This window comes from Ursus maritimus, unplaced genomic scaffold (assembly GCF_017311325.1).
Source record: "Ursus maritimus isolate PB19 unplaced genomic scaffold, ASM1731132v1 scaffold_31, whole genome shotgun sequence".
Taxonomy (NCBI): domain Eukaryota; kingdom Metazoa; phylum Chordata; class Mammalia; order Carnivora; family Ursidae; genus Ursus; species Ursus maritimus.
The window spans coordinates 4,730,731-4,752,772 of NW_024425675.1; the positions used below are offsets into that span (position 1 = coordinate 4,730,731).

The 22,042-nt window shown below is 36.8% G+C and overlaps 1 protein-coding gene across 1 annotated transcript in view; it reads right to left on the reverse strand.

Annotated features, from left to right (window-relative positions):
- Positions 1 to 22,042, reverse strand: part of CCDC7 (coiled-coil domain containing 7) — a 346,398-nt gene that overhangs the window by 242,094 nt on the left and 82,262 nt on the right. Inside the window, exon 13 of the mRNA XM_040645272.1 lies at positions 13,924 to 13,978. Within this exon, the coding sequence (XP_040501206.1) occupies positions 13,924 to 13,978 (55 nt within the window). The remainder of the gene's footprint in view (positions 1 to 13,923; positions 13,979 to 22,042) is intronic.

The following is a 22,042-nucleotide window of genomic DNA, read 5'->3' on the forward strand; positions in this document are numbered from 1 at the left end:
CCTACACCATGCCCTTCCCCCCTCCAGCTGAGGCTGCCTCAGTCCCAAAACTGCAGGTCCCCTCCCCAGAAAACCAGTGCAAACCATGCCAACACTGCATCTTCTGACTTCTTGCAGAGGACAGAGCATATTGTTAAAACTGAGCACCACCTGAGCAGCTGTGGCTGGCTCAGTCTCAACAGTGGCTACACACCCCTGTGGGAAGAAGACAGACACAGCCTTGTTAAAAGAGCATGCCCCACCCACTACTTTCAAGGGCAAGAGACATAACTGACTTTCCTAAGAGACAGAAACAGACACAGAGAGTTAGGCAAAATGAGGAAACAGAGGAATATGTCCCAAATTAAAGAACAAGACAAAATCATAGCAAGACACCTAAGTGAAACAGATGTAAGTGCTATGCCTGATAAAGAATTTAAAGTTATGATTATAATGATATTCGGTGGACTTGAGAAAAGAGTAGAAAACATCAGTGAGAAGCTTAACAAAGAGATTAAAAAGAAAACAATCAGAGATCAAGAATATGATAATTGAAATTAAAAATACACATGATGGAATAAATAGCAGGCTAAAGGAAGGAGAGGAACAAATTAATAACCTGGAAGACAGAATAATGGAAAGTATTCAAGCAAAGTAAGTGAGAGAAAAAAATATATACAAAATAAGAACAGACTTTTTTTTTTTAAAGACTTTATTTATTAATTTGACAGAGAGAGACAGCCAGCGAGAGAGGGAACACAAGCAGGGGGAGTGGGAGAGGAAGAAGCGGGCTCTCAACGGAGGAGCCTGATGTGGGGCTTGATCCCAGAATGCCAGGATCACGCCCTGAGCTGAAGGCAGACGCTTAACGACTGTGCCACTCAGGCGCCCCAGAATGAGAACAGACTTAAGGAACTCAGTGACTTCATCAAGCATAATCGTATTCACGGTATAGAGATTCCAGAAAAAAGAGAGACAAAAGGGGGAAGAAAATTTATTTGAAGAAATAATAGTTGAAAACATCCCTAATCTGGGAAAGGAAACAGATATCCAGATCCAGAAAGCAGAGATCCCCCAACAAAATCAGCCCAAGGAGGTCCACACTAAGACATATGTTAGTCAAAATGTAGTGATAAAGAGAAAAAATTTTAGCAAGAGAAAAAACAGTTACATACAAGGGAAACCCTATAACGCTATCAGCTGTTTTTTCAGAGAAACTTTGCAGGCTAGAAAGGAGAGGCATGATACATTCAAAGTGCTGAAAGGCAGAAATCTGCAGCCAATAATACTCTATTCAGCAAGGCTATAATTCAGAATAGAAGGAGAGATAAAGAGTTGCTCAGACAAATAAAAACTAAAGGAGTTCATGACCACTAAACCATCCCCAAAAGAAATATTAAAGGGGATTCTTAGAATGGAAAGACCATAAGTAAGAATATGAAAAGTACAAAACACAACAGAAGTAAAAATAAGTGTATCTGTAAATATCAGTGAAGGGATTCACAAAATAAAAGGATTTATGACACCACATAGCTAAAATGGGGGAGAGTGAGAGAGTAAGGAATGGGTTCCAATTTAAGTGACCATTAACTTCATACAGATTGTTACATGCACTGTTCTATACAAACCTAATGGCAACCCCAAACCCATATCCAGTAATAGATATGCAAAGAATAAAGAGAAAGAAATTCAAGTATAGCACTAAAAAAAGCCAGAAAATGATTAAAGATAGCAAGAACTAAAGGGATCAGAGAAAAATAGAAACAACTCCAAAACATGTAACAAAATGGCCAATAAATATATATCTATCAATAATTACTTTGAGTATAAATGGATTAAATGCTCCAATCAAAGGACATGGGGAGACAGAGTGGATAAAAAAACAAGACTCATCTATATGCTGCCTACAAGAAACTAATTTCAGACCTGAAGAGACTTGCAGATTGAAAGTGAGGGAATGGAGAAACATCATACTAATGGATGTCTAAAGAAAGCTAGAGAGGCAATACTTAAGTCAGACAAAATAGACTTTAAAACCAAGACTGTAACAAGAGACAAAGAAGGACACTATATAATAATGAAAGTGGACAATCTAACAAGAGGATACAATTGTAAATTTTATGCACCCAACATGTGATCACCAAATACATAAAACAGTTAATAACAAAAGTAAAGGAACTAGGGGCACCTGGGTGGCTCAGTCATTAAGCATCTGCCTTCGGCTCAGGTCATGATCCCAGGGTCCTGAGATCGAGCCCCACATCATGCTCCCCGCTTGGCGGGAAGCCTGCTTCTCCCTCTTCCACTCCCCCTGCTTGTGTTCCCCCTCTTGCTGTCTCTCTCTCTCTGTGTCAAATAAATAAATAAAATCTTAAAAAAAAAAAAAGTAAAGGAACTAATACATGGTAAGAAGAGGACTTTAACACCCCTCTTACATCAATGGACAGATTATCCAAACAGAAAATCAATAAGGCAACAGTGGTTCTGAATGACACACTAGGCCAGATAGACAACAGATATATTCAGAAAATTCCATTCTAAAACAGCAGAATACACATTCTTTTCAAGTACATATGAAACATTCTCCAGAACAGACCAAATATTAGGCCACAGGCAAGTTTCAAGGAACTCAAAAAGATCGAAGTAATACCCTGCCCCTTTACTGACCACAGTGCTATGAAACTAGAAAAATCTGGAGAGACTACTAGTATATGGAGGCTAAATAACATGCTACTAAACAATGAATGGGTCAACCAAGAAATCAAAGAAGAAATCAAAAACTACATGGAGATAATTAAAGTGAAAACAGAACAGTCCAAAATCTTTGGGATGCAGCAAAGGCAGTTCAAACAGGAAAGTTTATAGCAATAAGGCCTACCTCAAGACGGAAGAAAAATCTCAAATAAGCGACCTAACTCTACACCTAAAGGAGATAGAAAAAGAAGAACAAACAAAACCCAAACCCAACATAAGGAAGGGAATAATAAAAATCAGAGCAGAAATAAATGATACAGAATTTTTTAAAAAACAGTAGAACAGATCAATGAAATCAGGAGCTGGTTCTTTGAAGAGATGGACAAACTTGGTAAACGTCTAGACAGAGTCATAAAAAAGAGGACTCTAATAAAACAAAATCACAAATGAAAGAGGAGAAATAACAAATGACACCACAGTAATACAAAAAATTGTAAGAGAATATTATGAAAAATTATATACCAACAAACTGGACAAACTGGAAGAAATGGATAAATTCCTAGAAACATATAACATACCAAAAAGGAAGCAGGAAGGAATAGAAAATTTGAACGGAGTGGTTACCAGCAAAGAAATTGAATCAGTAATTTTAGAAAATCCCAACAAAGAAACGTCCAGGACCAGAGGACTTCACAGACAAATTCTACCAACCATTTAAAGATTAATACCTATTTTTCTCAAGCTATCCCAAAAAACAGAAGACAAAGGAATGCTTCCAAAGTCATTCTATTAGGCAAGCATTACCCTGATACCAAAACCAGATAGACACCACACAAAAAAAGAGAACTATCACCCAAAATCTCTGATGAACACGAATGCAAAAATTCTCAACAAAATACTAGTAAACCAAATGCAACAATACATTAGAGACATCATTCATCACAATCAAGTGTATTCCTGCAATGCAAGGTTGGTTCAATATTTTCATGATGCATGACATCATTAAGAGAAAGGATAAAGACCGTATGATCATTTCAACAAATGCAGAAAAATCACTTGACAAAGTATAACATCCATTCATGATAAAAAACACTCAACAAAGTAGTTTAAAGAGAACATACCTCAACATAATAAAGACCTTATATGAAAAACACACAGCCAACATCATACTTAGTTGTGAATAACTGAGAGCTTTTCCCCTAAGGTCAGGAACAAGACAAGGATGTCCACTTTCATCACTTTTATTCAACATTGTACTAGAAATCCTAGCTAAAGCAATCAGACAACAAGAAATAAAAGACATCAAACTGGTAAAGAAGAATAAATTTTCATTATTTGCAGGTGACAAGATACCATATATAGAAAACTCAAAAGACTCCACAAAAAAACTACTAGAACTGATCACTGAATTTAGTAAAGTTGCAGGATACAAAATAAATGTACAAAAATCATTTGAAATTCTATACACTAATAATGAAGCAGTAGAAAGAGAAATTAAGAAAATAATCCCATTTACAATTACACCAAAACCATAAGATATCCAGGGATAAATTTAACCAAAGAGGTAAAAGACCTATACTCTGAAAAGTATAAAACATTGATGAAAGAAATCAACAATGACACACAGAAATGGAAAGACATTCCATGCTTATGGCTTAGAAGAATGAATATTGTTAAAATGTCTATACTGGGATGCCCGGGTGGCTCAGTCAGTTAAGCATCTGCCTTCAGCTCAGGTCATGATATCAAGGAGCCTGCCTCTCCCTCTGCCTGCCACTCCCCCTGCTTGGGCGCCCTCTCTCTCTGACAAATAATATTTATCTTTAAAAAATAGTGATAAATAACAATAAAATAAAATAGTCTATACTATCCAAAGCAATCTACAGACTTAATGCAATCCCTATCAAAATACCAATAGTATGTTAACTAGAACAATCCTAAAATTTGCATGGAACCACAAAAGACCTCAAATAGCCAAAGCAATCTTGAAATTGAAAAGCAAAGCTGGAGGTATCACAATTCCAGATTTCAAGTTCTATTACAAAGCCATAGTAATCAAAACAGTATGATACTGAACAAAAATAGACACATAGATCAATGGAACAGAATATAAAACACAGAAATAGGCTCCATGATTATAAGGTCAATTAATCTTCAACAAAGGAGGAAACAATATGCAATGGGAAAAAGACATTCTCTCCAACAAATGATGTTGGGAAAACTGGACAGCAACATGCAAAATAATAGAATTGGACCACTTTCTCACAGCATACACAAAAATAAACTCAAAATGGATTAAAGACCTAAATGTGAGACCTGAGACCATAAAAACTGTAGAAGAGAACACAGGCTTTAATTTCTCTGACATCGACCACAGCAAAATGTTTCTAGATAGGTCTCCTGAGGCAAGGGAAATAAAAACAAAAATAAACTGTCAGGTCTACATCACAATAAAAAGTTTCTGTACAGTGAAGGAAATAATCAAAAATACTAAAAGGCAACCTATGGTATGGGAGATATTTGCGAATGACATATATCAAAGGGTTAATATCCAAAATTTATAGAGACGTGATACAACTCAACACCTAAAAAACAAATAATCCAATTAAAAAATGGGCAGAAGATATGAACAGATATTTCTTCAAAGAAGACATCAAGATGGCCAACTGAAAAATGAAAAGATGCTCAACATCACTCATCATTAGGACAATGCAAATCAAAACTACACTGAGATATTACCGTCATACCTGTCAGAATGACTAAAATAAAAAACACAAGAAACAACAGGCGTTGGTGAGGATGGGGAGGAAAAGGAACCGTGGTGTAGTGTTTGTGGGAATGCAAACTGCAGCAGCCACTGTGGAAAACAGTATGGAGCTTCCTCAAAAAGTTAAAAACAGAACTACCCTAGGATCCAATAATACCACCACTAGGTATTCACCAAAAAAAAATACAAAAACACTAATTCAAAGGCATACATGCACCTCTAAGTTTATTTCAGCATTATTTACAATAGCCTAATTACTGAAGCAATTCAAGTGTTCATGAATAGGTGAATGAGTATAGAAGATGTGGTGTGTATGTGTGTATATATATATATGCATGCATGTGTGTGTGTGTGTGTGTGTGTGTGTGTGTATGACCATCAACTCCATACAGATTGTTACATGCAATGTTCATAAGAAAGAACAGAATCTTTCCATTTCCAACAACATGGATGGAGCTAGAGAGTATAATGCTATGCATAGGTCAGTCAGAGAATGACAAATAACATATGATTTCACTCATATGTAGAATTTAAGAAACAAAACAAGTAAACAAAGGTGAAAAGAAAGAGAGAAAGAGGCAAACCAAGAAACAGACTGTTAACTAAAAAGAGCCAACAGATGGTTACCGGAGGGGAGGTGGGTGAGGGGATGGGTGAAATAGGTGATGGGGTTTTAAAGAGTACACTTATTATGATGAGCACTGAGTAATATACAGAATTGTTGAATCACTATACTGTACACCTGAAACTAATATGAGACTCCATAATAACTATATTAGAATTAAAATTAAAAAACAATTTAAAGAAGTCAAGAGGAAGTGGAAAGGAGAAAGGCTACTTTTGAGAATAGGTTTAGAACCACTGTCAAGTAAATGAAATAAATATTTCATGGTACAGAACAAACACACAAACAGAAGCTAAGACCAAAAATACAGAAAACTTAAAAATTATATCTAGGAATCATAATATTCAAATATTAGTTTCATAAGGGTAAAAGAAAAAAGAAAGATAAATATTACTAAAATAAGTAGGAAAATAAAACTTAGTTAATTAAATTAAAAAATTACGATCTGGTAAAATTTCTATACTTCAATGAGAAATAAAGGTAAGAAATAAGAAGACCGGGTCCCAAATAACATCAAACTACTATACCTACCTGAAAATATCTACCCAAATTTTCCATGAGAGAAAAATAATACTCTGTCACGTTTAAGCTATTGAATTGTACGGGGTCCCTCTATAGAGCAGCCTAGCCTATTTACTAATAAAAATATAGAGTTAAATAAGCCAAATCTAGATTCAATTGAATTTTATATAAAAAGAGAAAGGGAAGGGAAAGAAAGAAAGGGAAAGAAAATATACACTTCACTTATGGTAGACTAAAATGCCATAAATTCTTTGTAGTAGCTCCCCTCAAATATGGAGTCCATCTCTTCAACTCCTTAAAACTGGACTGCCCTGTGACTTGCTTTGGCCAATAGGATACAATGAAAATGGCAGTATCTGAGGTCTGAGCTTATTAGGCCTCAAGACGTCTTCCAACTTTGTTTTGCTCTTGCTGCTGGGAACCCTTCTGTAAACTACCCTGGGCTAGCCTCCTAGAAGATAAAAGACTAGAAAGAGATCCCATCTGTCATAGATGTCCCAGCTGGGACTTCATATATTTGAATAAAGCTATCTAAGATCATCCAACCCAAGCCAAGCCTTCCCAGGGAGAACACTTAACCAGTCACTAAGAGAAATAACGAATATCTGTTGTTTCAAATCACCAAGTTTTGGAATACTCTGTTATTTAGGAAAACTTAACTGTTATACTTAGCAATAGAAAATGTGTATTTTTACGTCATTAGAACACTTACAAAAATTGAATAGTGTGTTGGATTATTTCCACAATTTCTCCTACTCTATGCCACTCTTCCTCATGAATTTTGGCTAACCTGATGACTTCCTTAAAGAATGTGGTAGAAAAACTACAAAGACTTTCAATACAACAGTCTCTAACAAGCTTTACAGGTTTTGCTTTTGCCAGTGTGGAAAACTGATATTGGAAGCTGAAAAACAGGGTAGGAACTCTGTTATGTAGTTATAGAACAATTAACAAAACTCAGGCCTAGAGTAACTTGAAGGAGTAAAAACATACCTAATAAGCTTGTGGATCTGGCTAAGGAAATCTCCAGCCAGAATGCTAAAAATACTATTTGGCTTATACTACTGAAATGCAATAAAGTTATTGCAAGAGAAATAAACTAAAGAAAGAACTGTTCAATTTTAAAGCAGAAATTAGAAGATTTAGAGGGACTCTAGGACAATATCTCCAGCCCACAAAAGAAATTCTCAAAGTAAGAAATTACTTTAGGGTAAAGATCAAAGTCATAATCCTGACAGTAAAATGTAGCATCAGAGTCAAAGTCAAATCAAGGGCGTAACTACAAGACTCCCTGTTAAGACCTCAGAAACACTTAAATATTCATTGTGGATCCTCCAATAAGACAAAAGAACTTGAATAATCTTGAAAGTATTGTCCTGTAGAAGCCTGACATACTTTAAGTAAAAAGAAGTCTCTCTCAGAAAGAATTTTGGGGTAAAAGAGTGAACAGTAACATACATAGAAAACAAATTTTTAAGAGAAACACCATCATATTAGACTAAAAAATACAGAGACATTTCAAAATGAAGAGAGATCTGTAGGTCCCCAATAATACATGAACAGGAAGCAGGCTGAGTGAGCTATTCAGCTGCAAACATTGGCAATTTCTTATGGTAAAGGAATGATGACTCAGAGAGGAGAATCTATGTACCACACTGCAAAATAAGGGCTACTTTATTTTGGATTAGGAAATCATTCCCTGGCAGCAAAACTAGACCTCAATCAAAGTACAAACGCCACCCTGAAAGTCAGGAGAACTGGTGACATATGTCTGGTTGGATTTCAGGATTGCTTTCTCTTTTCCCCCTATTTGTATAATAGTGTCTGTTGCAATTATCCTATCCTTGTCTCAATAGTATGTGTTAAGTATGTGTTGGGAGGGGTGGGGTAGGAATAACTTCCTTATTTAGATAACAGATCTCCTGATCAAGAAGAGCTGTGCCAAGAACCCATAACTAGTCCTGGTACCATATCTAGACCTGGTACAGATGTTGAGATCCTAGACTTTAAGATAAAACTAGAATGTAATGAGATTTTAGAAGGAAGGGGTGAGCACGTTTTGCCTGTGGAAGAAAATTAACATGTGGCCAGAGAAAAGATTATCACAGACTATTTCCAAAAATGACCATTTATAATTTGCCCCACATATATATGTAGAATATATATATATATTCTACTCCTCTCATTGAGACTATTTTCCCTCCCTGTGAGTCTGGGTTGGCCCCTAACCAATAAAATGTAATGGAAATTATGTTCTCAGGCTTCTGAGCTCAGATCATAAGAGGTCTTGCAGCTTCTACTTTTGACCTATTAGATTCCAGCTGCCATGGAAGTATGCTTGGGCTTGACTACTAAATGTTGAGTAATGACATGAGAAAAATTCAGTCCTTAGCCGTTCCACCAACCACCAGACATGTGAGGAATTAAAAATGAAGAAAAAGGGGGAGAAGAAATAATAAAGATGAAGATTAAAGTAATTAAATAGAAAACGGTAACAGCAACAAGAAATTAAACAGAACAGTTATATGAAACATAAAACCGGTTAGTTGAAAGCACCAGTAATATACAATCCCTGACAAACCTGACTGAAAGGAAAAGAAACAAAAAACAAATACTTTTATAAATGAAAAATAAATGGAAAAAGATACAGAAAAAAGAAAACAATAAAAGAAATCCTAAGATAGCATAAAGTAAACTTCTAACCAATGAATTTGAAAAAAACCATTAAAAATGGACGAATCTATATTAAAATATAAACTACCAAAATAGATGCACCAATAATCTCAAAAAGAACAGGACAAGTGGTCAAAGAGCTATCATTTTTTTTAAAAAGTCTCCTAAATGATTTCACAGTTAAGTTTTATATAATCTTCAAATTATGTCTCCCTTATTTAAAAAAAAAGTCCTTTTTAAATTCTGACTAGAAATGCATTACATTTGTTATATTAATTTGAAAGAATCAATATTTTTATAAAATTAAATCTTCCCATTTGACAACATTAAAATTTAGATTACAAGAAGTACCACTTTCAATTCCATCTTAATAAATTCATATAACGTAATTAACTACTTTATCACTGAGTTAAATTATTCCAAAAGCCCTCTAATTGTTCTTCCTGACTACAAAATCCAATCTCTACCCCAAAATTCATCTTTCATAAAGCTGGCAGAGTAATATTAATAAAAAAATACCAAATGGATCATTTTTAATATTCTTCAATAAATCCCCATTTTTTACTCAAAATGCAAATTAATAATGCCCATAGAATGCAATTATAGTTACTGTTTATGTTTGCATTAAGGATTCAATATCCTTAATACTTAAAATTAAACAGAAAATAGTTTTAACAGAATGACAGAGCTCTTGGCACTATGCATAGAAAAAACTAAGTGAAGTTTCTATAAACTTTAAAAGTTGATGATCCTCAAAAAGAAACAATAAATGGGGAGATCACATTTGAAATTACACTCTTAGTCATTTTAGCCCCACCAAAAAAGAGAGAGGAACCCTGGGCTATCCAGTCCAACCAGAGTACCTCTTATAACTCTTCAAATCCAGTCTATTTAATATCTCTGAGTTTCCTCTTCTAAAAATGAAACACAGTAGTCTCCCTTTATCCAAGGTTTTACTTTGTGTTTCAGTTACCTATGCTCAACCACAGTCTGAAAGCAGTTGACTACAGTCAGAAGATCAATAGTAGCTTAATGCTATGGCACAATGCCTACATAATTTCATCTCACTTTATCTCATCACATATGCATTTTATCATCTCATGTCATCATAAGAAGATAGAGGCGTACCGTGCAATAAGATTTTGAGACAAATCACATTCATGAAACTTTTATTGCAGTATATTGTTATAATTGTTCTATTTTATTATTGTTGTTACTCTCTTACTGTGTCTAATAAATTTTAGCATAGGTACATATGTATGTATAAGAAAAAGCATAGAATATACAGGGTTTGGAACTATCCACAGTTTCAGGCATCCCCTAAGGGTCTTGGAATGTATCCCTATGGATAAGGGAGGACTACTATACTAGTAATTACTGCTAAGCCTACTAAAATATGGTATATGTTATTTGACTCAGAAAACATTCAAATATGTAAAACATTTCTATATTCTAAAATTTTAGGTTATAAAACATATGTTTGTCCTCATCCTTATGACTAAGCTGCCAATCAACCCACTCGGTAGATAGTTGCCCAAGGTAAATACACTCTATTTTTCTAATAATCTGAAAATCAAGTTAATAGAATAACAAAACATTTTATAACATTTTATCCAAGCATGATTTTGTTAAGTACAACTCTGCTAGTCCATATGATGTCTTTGATAAAATAAGACCCTTTGTTCAGGCAAATGCAGCCCTATGCCAGAGTATACAGTTGGCAAACCATGGGCTAGATTTCAACACCCACTTTTCCCTTAACCCACTCCCTGCACAACTGTACAAAGTAAGAGTAGCCTTGGGTCCAAATGGATTATTTAATCTACATCCTTGAAATCAACGTTACAATAATTACTGGAATAATGATCCTCTAAAAGGTATACAACCAATAGCAACAAAAAACTAGTTCATTTAAAAACTAAAATAAAGTTTTATAGGACTTATTAAAACATTTTAAAAACATTATAATTACTTGAACAGATAGACAATATACCAACTGATTGTATTATCCATGCTGCCTGAGGAAGCAAAACCAAATATATTTTCACGAACGGCAAATGCTGAGTAGGGTTCAGAGAGCCTTATTTGCAGTTCAGATTTCACTATCAATTTATTCTCTAACCCCAAGCAAGTCACTTTTTAGCTTCTACTGATCTCTACAAAATAGCCTAGATCAGTGATAGTTCAGAACAGAGTTTTGGAAGAGGAAAATAAATTCCTTTAAAATTCTCATTAAATCCATAGATCTTCTCCAGAAAAAAATTATACAGAAATTTTTTACTTTAAATTCAGAGAAAAAAATAAATTTTAAATAACATTAGCTGCCACAAACTGAATGTTTATGTCCCCCCAATATTCATATGTTGTAACCTAATCCCCACATGTTGGTATTTGGAAGTGGGGACTTTGGGAGGTGATTAGGTCATGAAGATAGTACCCTCATGAATGGTTTAATGCCTTTATAAAAGAGGCTCCAGAGATCTCCCCTACCCTTTCTGTCATGTGAAAACACAGAAAGAAGATGGCAGCCTATGAACCAGGAATTTGGCTCTCACCAGACACCAGATCTGCTGGTGCCTTGATCTTAGACTTCCCAGCCTCCAGAACTGTGAGAAATAAATGTTTGTTATTTAAGTCACCCATTCTTTGTCATTAAATCCTCTTGTGGTCTGAATTTTTATTTCTCTCTTCCCCTCCCCCACAAATTCATACGTTGAAATCCTAATGCCCAATGTGTTGGTATTAGTACATGGGGCTTTTGAGAAGTGATTAGGTCATGAGGGAAGAGCCCTTGTGAATGAGATTAATGTCCTTATAAAAGAGGCCTGAGAGAATGCCCTTGACTTTTATGCCATGTGAGAAAGAACAAGAAGTCTGCAATCCAGAAGAGGACCCTCACCCCACCATATTGACACCCTGATCTGAACTTCCAGACCCCAGAACTGTGTGAAATAAATTTCTGGTTTTTTTAAAAATTTCATTTGATTTTTATTTTTTTGAAATATTTTATTTATTAATTTATTTGGAGAGAGTACCTATGAGTGAAGGGAAGGGCAGAGGGAGAGAGAAAATTTCAAGTACACTCCATGCTGAGCATGGAGCCCCGCATGGGGCTCCATCCCACAACCCTGAGATCATGACCTGAACTGAAATCAAGAGTCAGATGTTCAACCAACTGAGCCACCCAGGCACCCTAAATTTCTATTGTTTATAAGCTACCCAGACCCTGATATTTTGTTAAAGCAGTCTGAATGGACTAAAACACAGTCCAAATGAACTAAAACACTAACTTCTAATATTAATTATATAATGGGATTACAATAATTTGTTTAATATACAAAATACTGTTCTATATAAAATAAAACGGTAAGTGTGGTAGGCAGAATTCTAATATGGCCAGCATGATCTCCAGCCCTGTGGTTATGCTCTGAATAATCCACTCCCTTTGACTATGGGTGGGACCTATGATTTGCTTCTAGCCAGTAGAAGATAGCAAAGTGGTGAGAGTCCACTTACTTTATTAGAGTGCAGTATATAGCTCAAGTGACAAGATATCATTCTCATGATCATGTTACAATATTTAAGACTCTGTCTTAGCAAAAAAGAGAAACCTTTGGCTGGCCTTGAGATAGAAGCAAGCTGCTGTAATGTAAACTGCCTATGGAAAAGGTCCCATGGCCAAGTGCCTCAGTCTTAGGAAGGAATTGAAGTTTGTCACATCCACTTGAGTTTAGAAGAGTACCCTAACTAATAGAATGGAATAGAGCCTACCTACCTAACACCTTAATTGCCTTTAGTGAGCATGGGACAAAGCTAAGACATAGCTAAGCCTGCTCAGCCTCCTGATCCACTCAAACTGTGAGACGGTATAAGTTGTTTTAATAACTGAAAAATTTATGGTAACTTGTTACACAGAAATAGAAAATTAATACCATAAAGCCAAATATTTTATATTCAATATCTTGAATGGTACTCTCATTTTCTTCCCAAATTTATGTTACCTGATTCTTAAAGCATTCAGTTGCATGCTTATGGGACACTTAACTCCAGCCACTCACTGAAATGAGTGGTATGATGCTCTGGCAGTTATTTTAAAAAGTTAATTTGCACAAACACACAAAAAAGTATTCCAAAGTTCAGATGAAATAAAAAGTTACTTACCTTTCATTGGATCACATTAAAAAGAGTGGGCTCTATAGTTCATAATTACTGAAGGGCTTTTTCTTATTTGGTTTTTACACCTCTTATACCTTTTTGAGGTAGAGAAGATATTGTTTTACCCATTTTAGTGACCAAAAATATAAAGCTCAAGTAGGTTAAAGGGAATTGCCCAATGTCACAGAACTTAGTAAGACCCTGTTATGACTCACAGCGTGATCTTATTTCCTCCATGATATTACCTGTAATTGAGTTAACCACGGTAATTTTCATAACTTTGACAATAAACATGCTTGGATTTAACATTTAATTTTCTGAAACTTACTGAGAAAAGTCAACAAACAAGGAAGAAATATCTTAGAAAGAACTTTAATACACACATACAAATATACACACATACACACACACATCCCTATGTCACATGCATACTAATGTTGTCTACACATATAATTATCAGAGCATATACTAATTAAATTTAGATTCATAGAGAGAGTACATGTCTTACCTGGACTTGAAGCAAATCTCCTTTTATTTTAAGCTCTTTCGCTACAGACTTCTTCCTGTTAGTAAAAAGATTTTTAAATATATCATGATATTTTAAATTGCATGACTACTTTGCTTTCTTGAGTAGTACTTAAATAATTTTTAAATAAAACTTCTCAAAAGAAATTAATATTTTTAAGAATCATAAATCCATATAAGTGATAAATTACTGAATAACATTTCTCAAGCTAATTTCTCATTGGTAGGATTAAAATATGGAAGTGAGATAAGGCAAGGATTTTCAAAGTACATTGATCATTTTTTTTCCTCTATGGTCATCTTTTCTTAAGTTTTCATTTAAATTCCAGTTAGTTAATACACAGTGTAATATTAGTTTCAGGTGTATAATGCAATGATTCAACATTTCCATACAATACCGAGTGCTCATGATAGTGCCCCCGCTTAATCCCCATCACCTATTTAACCCATCCCCTTACCCACTACCCCTCTGGTAACCATCAGTTTGTTTTCTATAGTTAAGAGTCTATTTCTTGGTTTGCCAACAACACAATAAACAGTAGGTGTTGGAAGGATATGGAGAAAGGGGAACACTCTTACACTATTGGTGGGAATGCAAACTGGTGCAGGCACTCTGGAAAACAATATGGAGATTCCTCAAAAAGATAAAAGTAGAGGAGTTAAGATGGCAGAGAAGCAGGGGTCCCCTTTTCCAGCTGGTCCCGAATCAAGGTGGATAGGTACCAGACTATCCTGAAAACCCACGGAATCAGGCTGAGATGCAGGAAGATACATCTGGATCTCTAAAAATGAACATCTCCAGCGCTGAGTATTGAGGTACCAAGCGGGGAGCCGTGAATCCGTGCACAGATGTCGGAAGATAAACAGAAGGGGGAGGAAGCCTTCGTGCTTAGGCGCCGGGAAGAGGCAGCCACATGCACTGGGGAGCGGGCTGACTCGTGGATCAGCACCCACAAGAGAGCAGACTGAGACCGGGAGCTGGGAAGCGTGCGCGTGACCAGTCTGAAAACTGGAGATCCGGAGTGCGTGGGAACCAAACTGAAATGGGGCTTGGGAACATGCACGGGGGCAGCTGGCGGTGTTAGAAACACAAAGGACAGAGACGTGCTGGCCCTGGAAGTGAGGGCTGGGATGCCGGGTGTGGGGTGCACAACCCGGGACGCTACAGGGTTGAACAGCACCAACAGAAACAGAGTTAAAGAGGCCAGACGAGCTCAGTGGAGAGCAGACTGCGATCTCTCTGTTCTGAGACAGAGGCTGAGATTCGGCCACTGCTGCTCTGACTCTCAGAAGAGCTACAGAAAACCACCAGGGAAAGCCACCAGAGAACAAAAACCCAGAAATACCAGCTCACATTGTGCCAATCCCCATCGCCCCTCGCAGGGGACGGGGAAACTCTACCCAAACAAGGTTGCCTGAATATCAGCGCAGCAGGCCCCTCCCCCAGAAGGCAGGCTGAAAAATCAAGAAGCCCAAATCCCTAAGGTCTCTATAAAACAAGAGCACACTACCTGGGTCCTGGTCAATAATATGGGCTCTGGGCAACCCTGCAACCTCTCCTCATCAGAATGACGAGAAGGAGAAATCCCCCCCAGCAAAGAAAAGATAATGAGTCTGTGGCCTCTGCCACAGAACTGATGGATATGGATATAACCAAATAATTAGAAATGGAGTTCAGAGTAACAATGGTCAAGATGATGTGTAGACTTGAAAAAAAATTAATGAAAATATTAACGAGAATATAGAATCTCTAAGGGCGGAAATGAGAGGGAATTTGGCAGAAATTAAAAATGCTATGAATCAAATGCAGTCAAAACTAGATCCTCTGACGGCCAGGATAAATGAGGCAGAAGAACAAATTAGTGAATTGGAGGATGGGATGGTAGAAGAGAAAGCTAAAACAGAAACTTGGCTCAAAAATAGACAATCTCAAGAATATAGGTTACAGGAGATTACTGACTCAATGAAATGTTCCAATGTCAAAATCATCGGCATCCCCAAGGGGGTGTAGAAAGAGAGAGGTCTAGAAGAGATATTTGAACAAATTGTAGCTGAAAACTTCCCTAATCTAGCAAAGGAAACAAGCATTCATGTCCAAGAGGCAGAGAGGACCCCTCCCAAATTCAACCATGACAAACCTACGCCACGTCACGCCATAGTGCAATTCACAAATATTAGATCCAAGGATACAGTATTGAAAGCGACCAGGGCGGGGCGCCTGGGTGGCACAGCGGTTAAGCGTCTGCCTTCGGCTCAGGGCGTGATTCCCGTGTTATGGGATCGAGCCCCACATCAGGCTCCTCTGCTATGAGCCTGCTTCTTCCTCTCCCACTCCTCCTGCTTGTGTTCCCTCTCTCGCTGGCTGTCTCTATCTCTGTCAAATAAATAAATAAAATCTTTAAAAAAAAAAAATGAAAGCGACCAGGGCAAAGAAATTTCTCACGTACAAAGGCAAAAATATTAGGATTATGTCAGACCTGTCTACACAGACCTGCAATGAGAGAAAGGGTTGGGGGAGGGCAATTTTAAAGCTCTTTCAGAGAAAAACAGGCAGCCAAGGATCCTTTATCCAGCAAGGCTGTCATTCAGAATTGATGGAGAGATAAGGACCTTCCAGATCGCCACACACTGAACAATTTCATAACCACGAAACCAGCCCTACAGGAGATATTAAGGGGGGTTCTATAAAAGTAAAAAGGCCCCAAGAGTGATACAGAACAGAAAGTCACAATCTATAGAAACAAAGACTTTACAGGCAACATGATATCATTCAAATCTCTCAATGATCACTCTCAATGTGAATGGCCTAAATGCTCCCATAAAGTGCCACAGGGTTATAGATTGGATAAAAGACATGACTCATCCATTTGCTGTCTACAAGAGACTAATTTTGAACCTAAAGATACATCCAGACTGAAAGTGAAGGGATGGAAAACCATTTTTCATGCCAATGGACCTCAAAAAAAAGCTGGGGTAGCAATTCTCATATCAGATAGGTTGGATTTTAAACTTAAGACCATAGTTAGAGATACAGAAGGACACTATATTATTCTTAAAGGATGGATCCAACAAGTGGATATGACAATTATAAATATCTACGCCCCCAACAGGGGAGCAGCAAGATAAACAAGCCAACTCTTAACCAGAATAAAGAGACGTATAGATAAAAATACATTAATAGAGGGGACCTCAACACTCCATTATCAGCAATAGACAGATCACCTAAGCAGAAAATCAACAAAGAAACAAGAGTGTTGAATGCCATACTAGACCAGATGGACCTCATAGATATATATAGAACACTACACCCCAGAATAACAGAATACTCATTCTTTTCGAATGCACGTGGAACGTTCTCCAGAATAGATCATATGCTGTGTCACAAAACAGGTCTCAACGAATACCAAAAGTCTGAGATGATTCCCTGCGTATTATCAGACCACGGTGCTTGGAAACTGGAACTCAATCACAAGGAAAAATTTGGAAGAAACTCAAACACTTGGAAACTAAGAACCATCCTGCTCAGGAATGATTTGATAAACCAGGAAATCAAAAATCAATTTAAACAATTTATGGAGACCAACGAGAATGAAAACACAATGGTCCAAAACCTATGGGACACTGCAAAGGCGGTCCTAGGGGAAGAAATATAGCCATTCAAGCCTCACTCAAAAGAATAGAAAAATCTAAACTGCAGTTTTTATATTCTCACCCCAAGAAGAAGGAACAGGAACAGAAGAACAGGCCTAACCCATGCAAGAGAAATCAGTTGATCACGATTAGAGCAGAGATCAATGAATTAGAAACCAGGAGCACACTAGAGCAGATAAACAGAACTAGAATCTGGTTCTTTGAAAGAATAAATAAGATCAATAAGCCACTGGCAAGACTTATTCAAAAGAATAGAGAAAGGACCCAAATTAATAAAATTATGAATGAAAAGGGAGAGGTCACAACCAACACCAATGAAATAGGATCATTAGAAAGTTTTATCAACAGCTTTATGCCAATAAATTAAACAACCTGGAAGAAATGGATGACTGACTGGAAACCTATAAACTACCAAGACTGAAACAAGAAGAAATTGATTTTTTTAAACAGACCAATTAAATATGAAGAGACTGAGGCAGTGATCAAAAACCTTCCAAAAAACCTTCCAGGCCCTGATGGATTCCCCGGGGAATTCTACCAAACATTCAAAGAAGAAATAATACCTATTCTCCTGAAGCTGTTTCAAAAAATAGAATCAGAAGGAAAACTACCAAACTCATTTTATGTGGCCAGTATTACCTTGATGCCCAAACCAGGCAAAGACCCCATCAAAAAGGAGAATTACAGACCGATATCCGTGATGAATATGGATGCCAAAATTCTCAACAAGATCCTGGCTAATAGGATCCGACAGTACATTAAAAGGATTATCCATCATGACCAAGTGGGATTCATTCCTAGGATGAAGGGTGGTTCAACATTAGCTAATCTATCAGTATGATAGACTCTATTAACAAGAAAAGAGTCAAGAACTGCATGATCCTCTCAACAGATGCAGAAAAATCATTTGACAAAATACAGCATCCTTTCCTGATTAAAACCCTTCAGAGTGTAGGGATAGAGGGTACATTCCTCAATTTCACAAAAACCATCTATGAAAAGCCCACAGCAAATATCATTCTCAATGGGGAAAAGCTGGAAGCCTTTCCCTTAAGATCAGGAACACGACAAGGATGCCCACTCTCGCCAATATTATTCAACATAGTACTAGAAGTCCTTGCAACAGATATCAGACAACAAAAGGGGATAAAAGCTATCCAAATCAGCAAAGAAGAAGTCAAACTGTGTCTCTTTGCAGATGACATGATACTCTATATGGAAAACCCAGAAGAATCCACTCCCAAACTACTAGAAATTATAGAGCAATTCAGTAATGTGGCGGGATACAAAATTAACACTCAGAAATCAGTTGCATTTCTATACACGAACAATGAGACTGAAGAAAGAGAAATTAGGGAATCCATTCCATTTACAATAGCACCCAAAATCATATGTTATCTTGGAATTAAATTAAAACAAATAGTCCTTAAATTTGTATGGAAACAGAAAAGGCCCCGAATCTCCAAGGAACTGTTGAAAAGGAAAAACAAAGCTGGGGGCATCACAATGCCGGATTTCAAGCTGTACTACAAAGCTGTGATCACAAAGACAGCATGGTACTGGCACAAAAACAGACACATAGACCAATGGAACAGAATAGAGAGCCCAGAAATGGACCCTCGGCTCTTTGGGCAACTAATATTTGATAAAGCAGGAAAAAACATCCGGTGGGAAAAAGACAGTCTCTTCAATAAATGGTGCTGGGAAAATTGGACAGCTACATGCAAAAGAATGAAACTTGACCACTCTCTCACACCATACACAAAAATAAACTCCAAATGGATGAAAGACCTCGATGTGAGACAGGAATCCATCAAAATTCTAGAGGAGAACATAGGCAGCAACCTCTACGACATCGGCCAAAGCAACCTTTTTCATGACACATCCCCAAAGGCAAGAGAAACAAAAGATAAAATGAATTTATGGGACTTCATCAAGATTAAAAGTTTCTGCACAGCCAAGGAAACAGTCAAAAAAACTAAGAGGCAGCCCACGGAATGGGAGAATATATTTGCAAATGACACTACAGATAAAGGACTGGTATCCAAGATCTACAAAGAACTTCTCAAACTCAATACGCGAGAAACAAATAAATCAAAAAATGGGCAGGAGATATGAACAGACACTTTTCCAATGAAGACATACAAATGGCTAACAGACACATGAAAAAATGTTAAAAATCATTAGCCATCAGGGAAATTCAAATCAAAACCACACTGAGATACCACCTTACACCAGTTAGAATGGCAAAAATAGACAAGGCAAGAAACAACAATTGTTGGAGAGGATGTGGAGAAAGGGGATCCCTCCTACATTGTTGGTGGGAATGCAAGTTGGTACAGCCACTCTGGAAAACAGTGTGGAGGTCCCTTAAAAAGTTAAAAATTGAGCTACCCTATGACCCAGCCATTGCACTACTGGGTATTTACCCCAAAGATACAGACGTAGTGAAGAGAAGGGCCATATGCACCCCAATGTTCATAGCAGCATTGTCCACAATAGCCAAATCGTTGAAGGAACCAAGATGCCCTTCAACAGATGACTGGATTAAGAAGTTGTGGTCCATATATACAATGGAATATTACTCAGCTATCAGAAAGAACGAGTTCTCAACATTTGCTGCAACATGGACGGCACTGGAGGAGATAATGCTAAGTGAAATAAGTCAAGCAGAGAAAGACAACTATCATATGATTTCTCTCATCTATGGAACATAAGAACTAGGAAGATCGGTAGGGGAAGAAAGGGATAAAGAAAGGGGGGTAATCAGAAAGGGGAATGAAACATGAGAGACTATGGACTATGAGAAACAAACTGAGGGCCTCAGAGGGGAGGGGGGTGGGGGAATGGGATAGACCGGTGATGGGTAGTAAGGAGGGCACGTAGTGCATGGTGCACTGGGTGTTATACGCAACTAATGAATCATCGAGCTTTACATCGGAAACCGGGGATGTACTGTATGGTGACTAACATAATATAATAAAAAATCATTAAAAAAAAGAAAGAAAGAAAAAAAAAAGAAGAAGATGTGGTCCATATATACAGTGGAATATTACTCAGCCATCGAAAAGAACGATTTCTCAACATTTGCTGCAACATGGACGGGACTGGAGGAGATAATGCTAAGTGAAATAAGTCAAGTAGAGAAAGACAATTATCACATGGTTTCACTCATTTATGGAACATAAGAAGTAGGAAGATCGGTAGAAGAAAGGGAAGAAGAAGGGGGGGTAAACAGAAGGGGGAATGAACCATGAGAGACTATGGACTCTGGGAAACAAACTGAGGGCTTCAGAATGGAGGGTGGTGGGGGAATGGGAGAGGCTGGTGATGGTTATTAGGGAGGGCACATGTTGCATGGTGCACTGGGTGTTGTATGCAGGTAACGAATCATGGAACTTTACATCAAGGGCTAGGGATGTACTGTATGGTGACTAACATAATTGTTATTATTTTTTTAAAAAAGTTAAAAATAGAACTATCCCACAATCCAGCAATTTCACTACTAGGTATTGACCCAAAGAATACAAAAATATTAATTCAATAGGATACATGCACCCCAATATCTATAGCAGCATTATCTACAATGGCCAAATTATGGAAACATCCATAGACTGATGAATGGATGAAGATGTGATGTGTGTATATAGATATACAAGTGCACTTGTGATGAGCAGTGGGTGTTGTAGAAATGTTTAATGTATTGTACATCTGGAACTAACATTGCACTGTACATCAAATAAACGGAATTCAAATAAAAACTTAAGATGACCAGAGAGCAAAAAATGATCAATGTACTTCAAAAATCCTTCCCTTATCTCACTTCCATATTTTAATCATACCAATGAGAAATCAGTTTGAGAAATGTTATTCTACACAGACACACACACAGACACACACAGGAACACGCACTGGAATATCACTCAGCCATTAAAAAGAATGAAATCTTGCCATTTGCAATGATGTGGATGGAGCTAGAGAATATTATGCTAAGAGAAATGAGTTAGTCAGTGAAAGACAAATACCATATGTCAAATTTAAGAAACAAAACAAGCAAAAGAAAACAAGGAAAAAGAGTGGTCGTCTTTTCTTTTCTGAGACAAAGGTCAAGGCTGTTTGTCCACTGAATTTCTTTTCAGAATTTGTGAAACTCTATAAAGATTGAATTCACAGTTTCTTTTTAAAATTATATATTTATATTAGGATTTGACTAGAGCAAATCCTAAATGCAAAAAAATATATATTACTAAAGAAAATATTCACTTAATAAGGCCACTTTACAATAATCCATATGCATAAAAAATAGATAATTGATTTTATAAAATATGTATAATCAAGAAATTGAGTAAAAAAAATAAAATAAATAATGCCCAGACTAAGGAGTTAAGGTACAAATCACAAATCATTAGCCAAACCATCAAGGAAAAATGTACATCCTTTTGTCCCTAAAA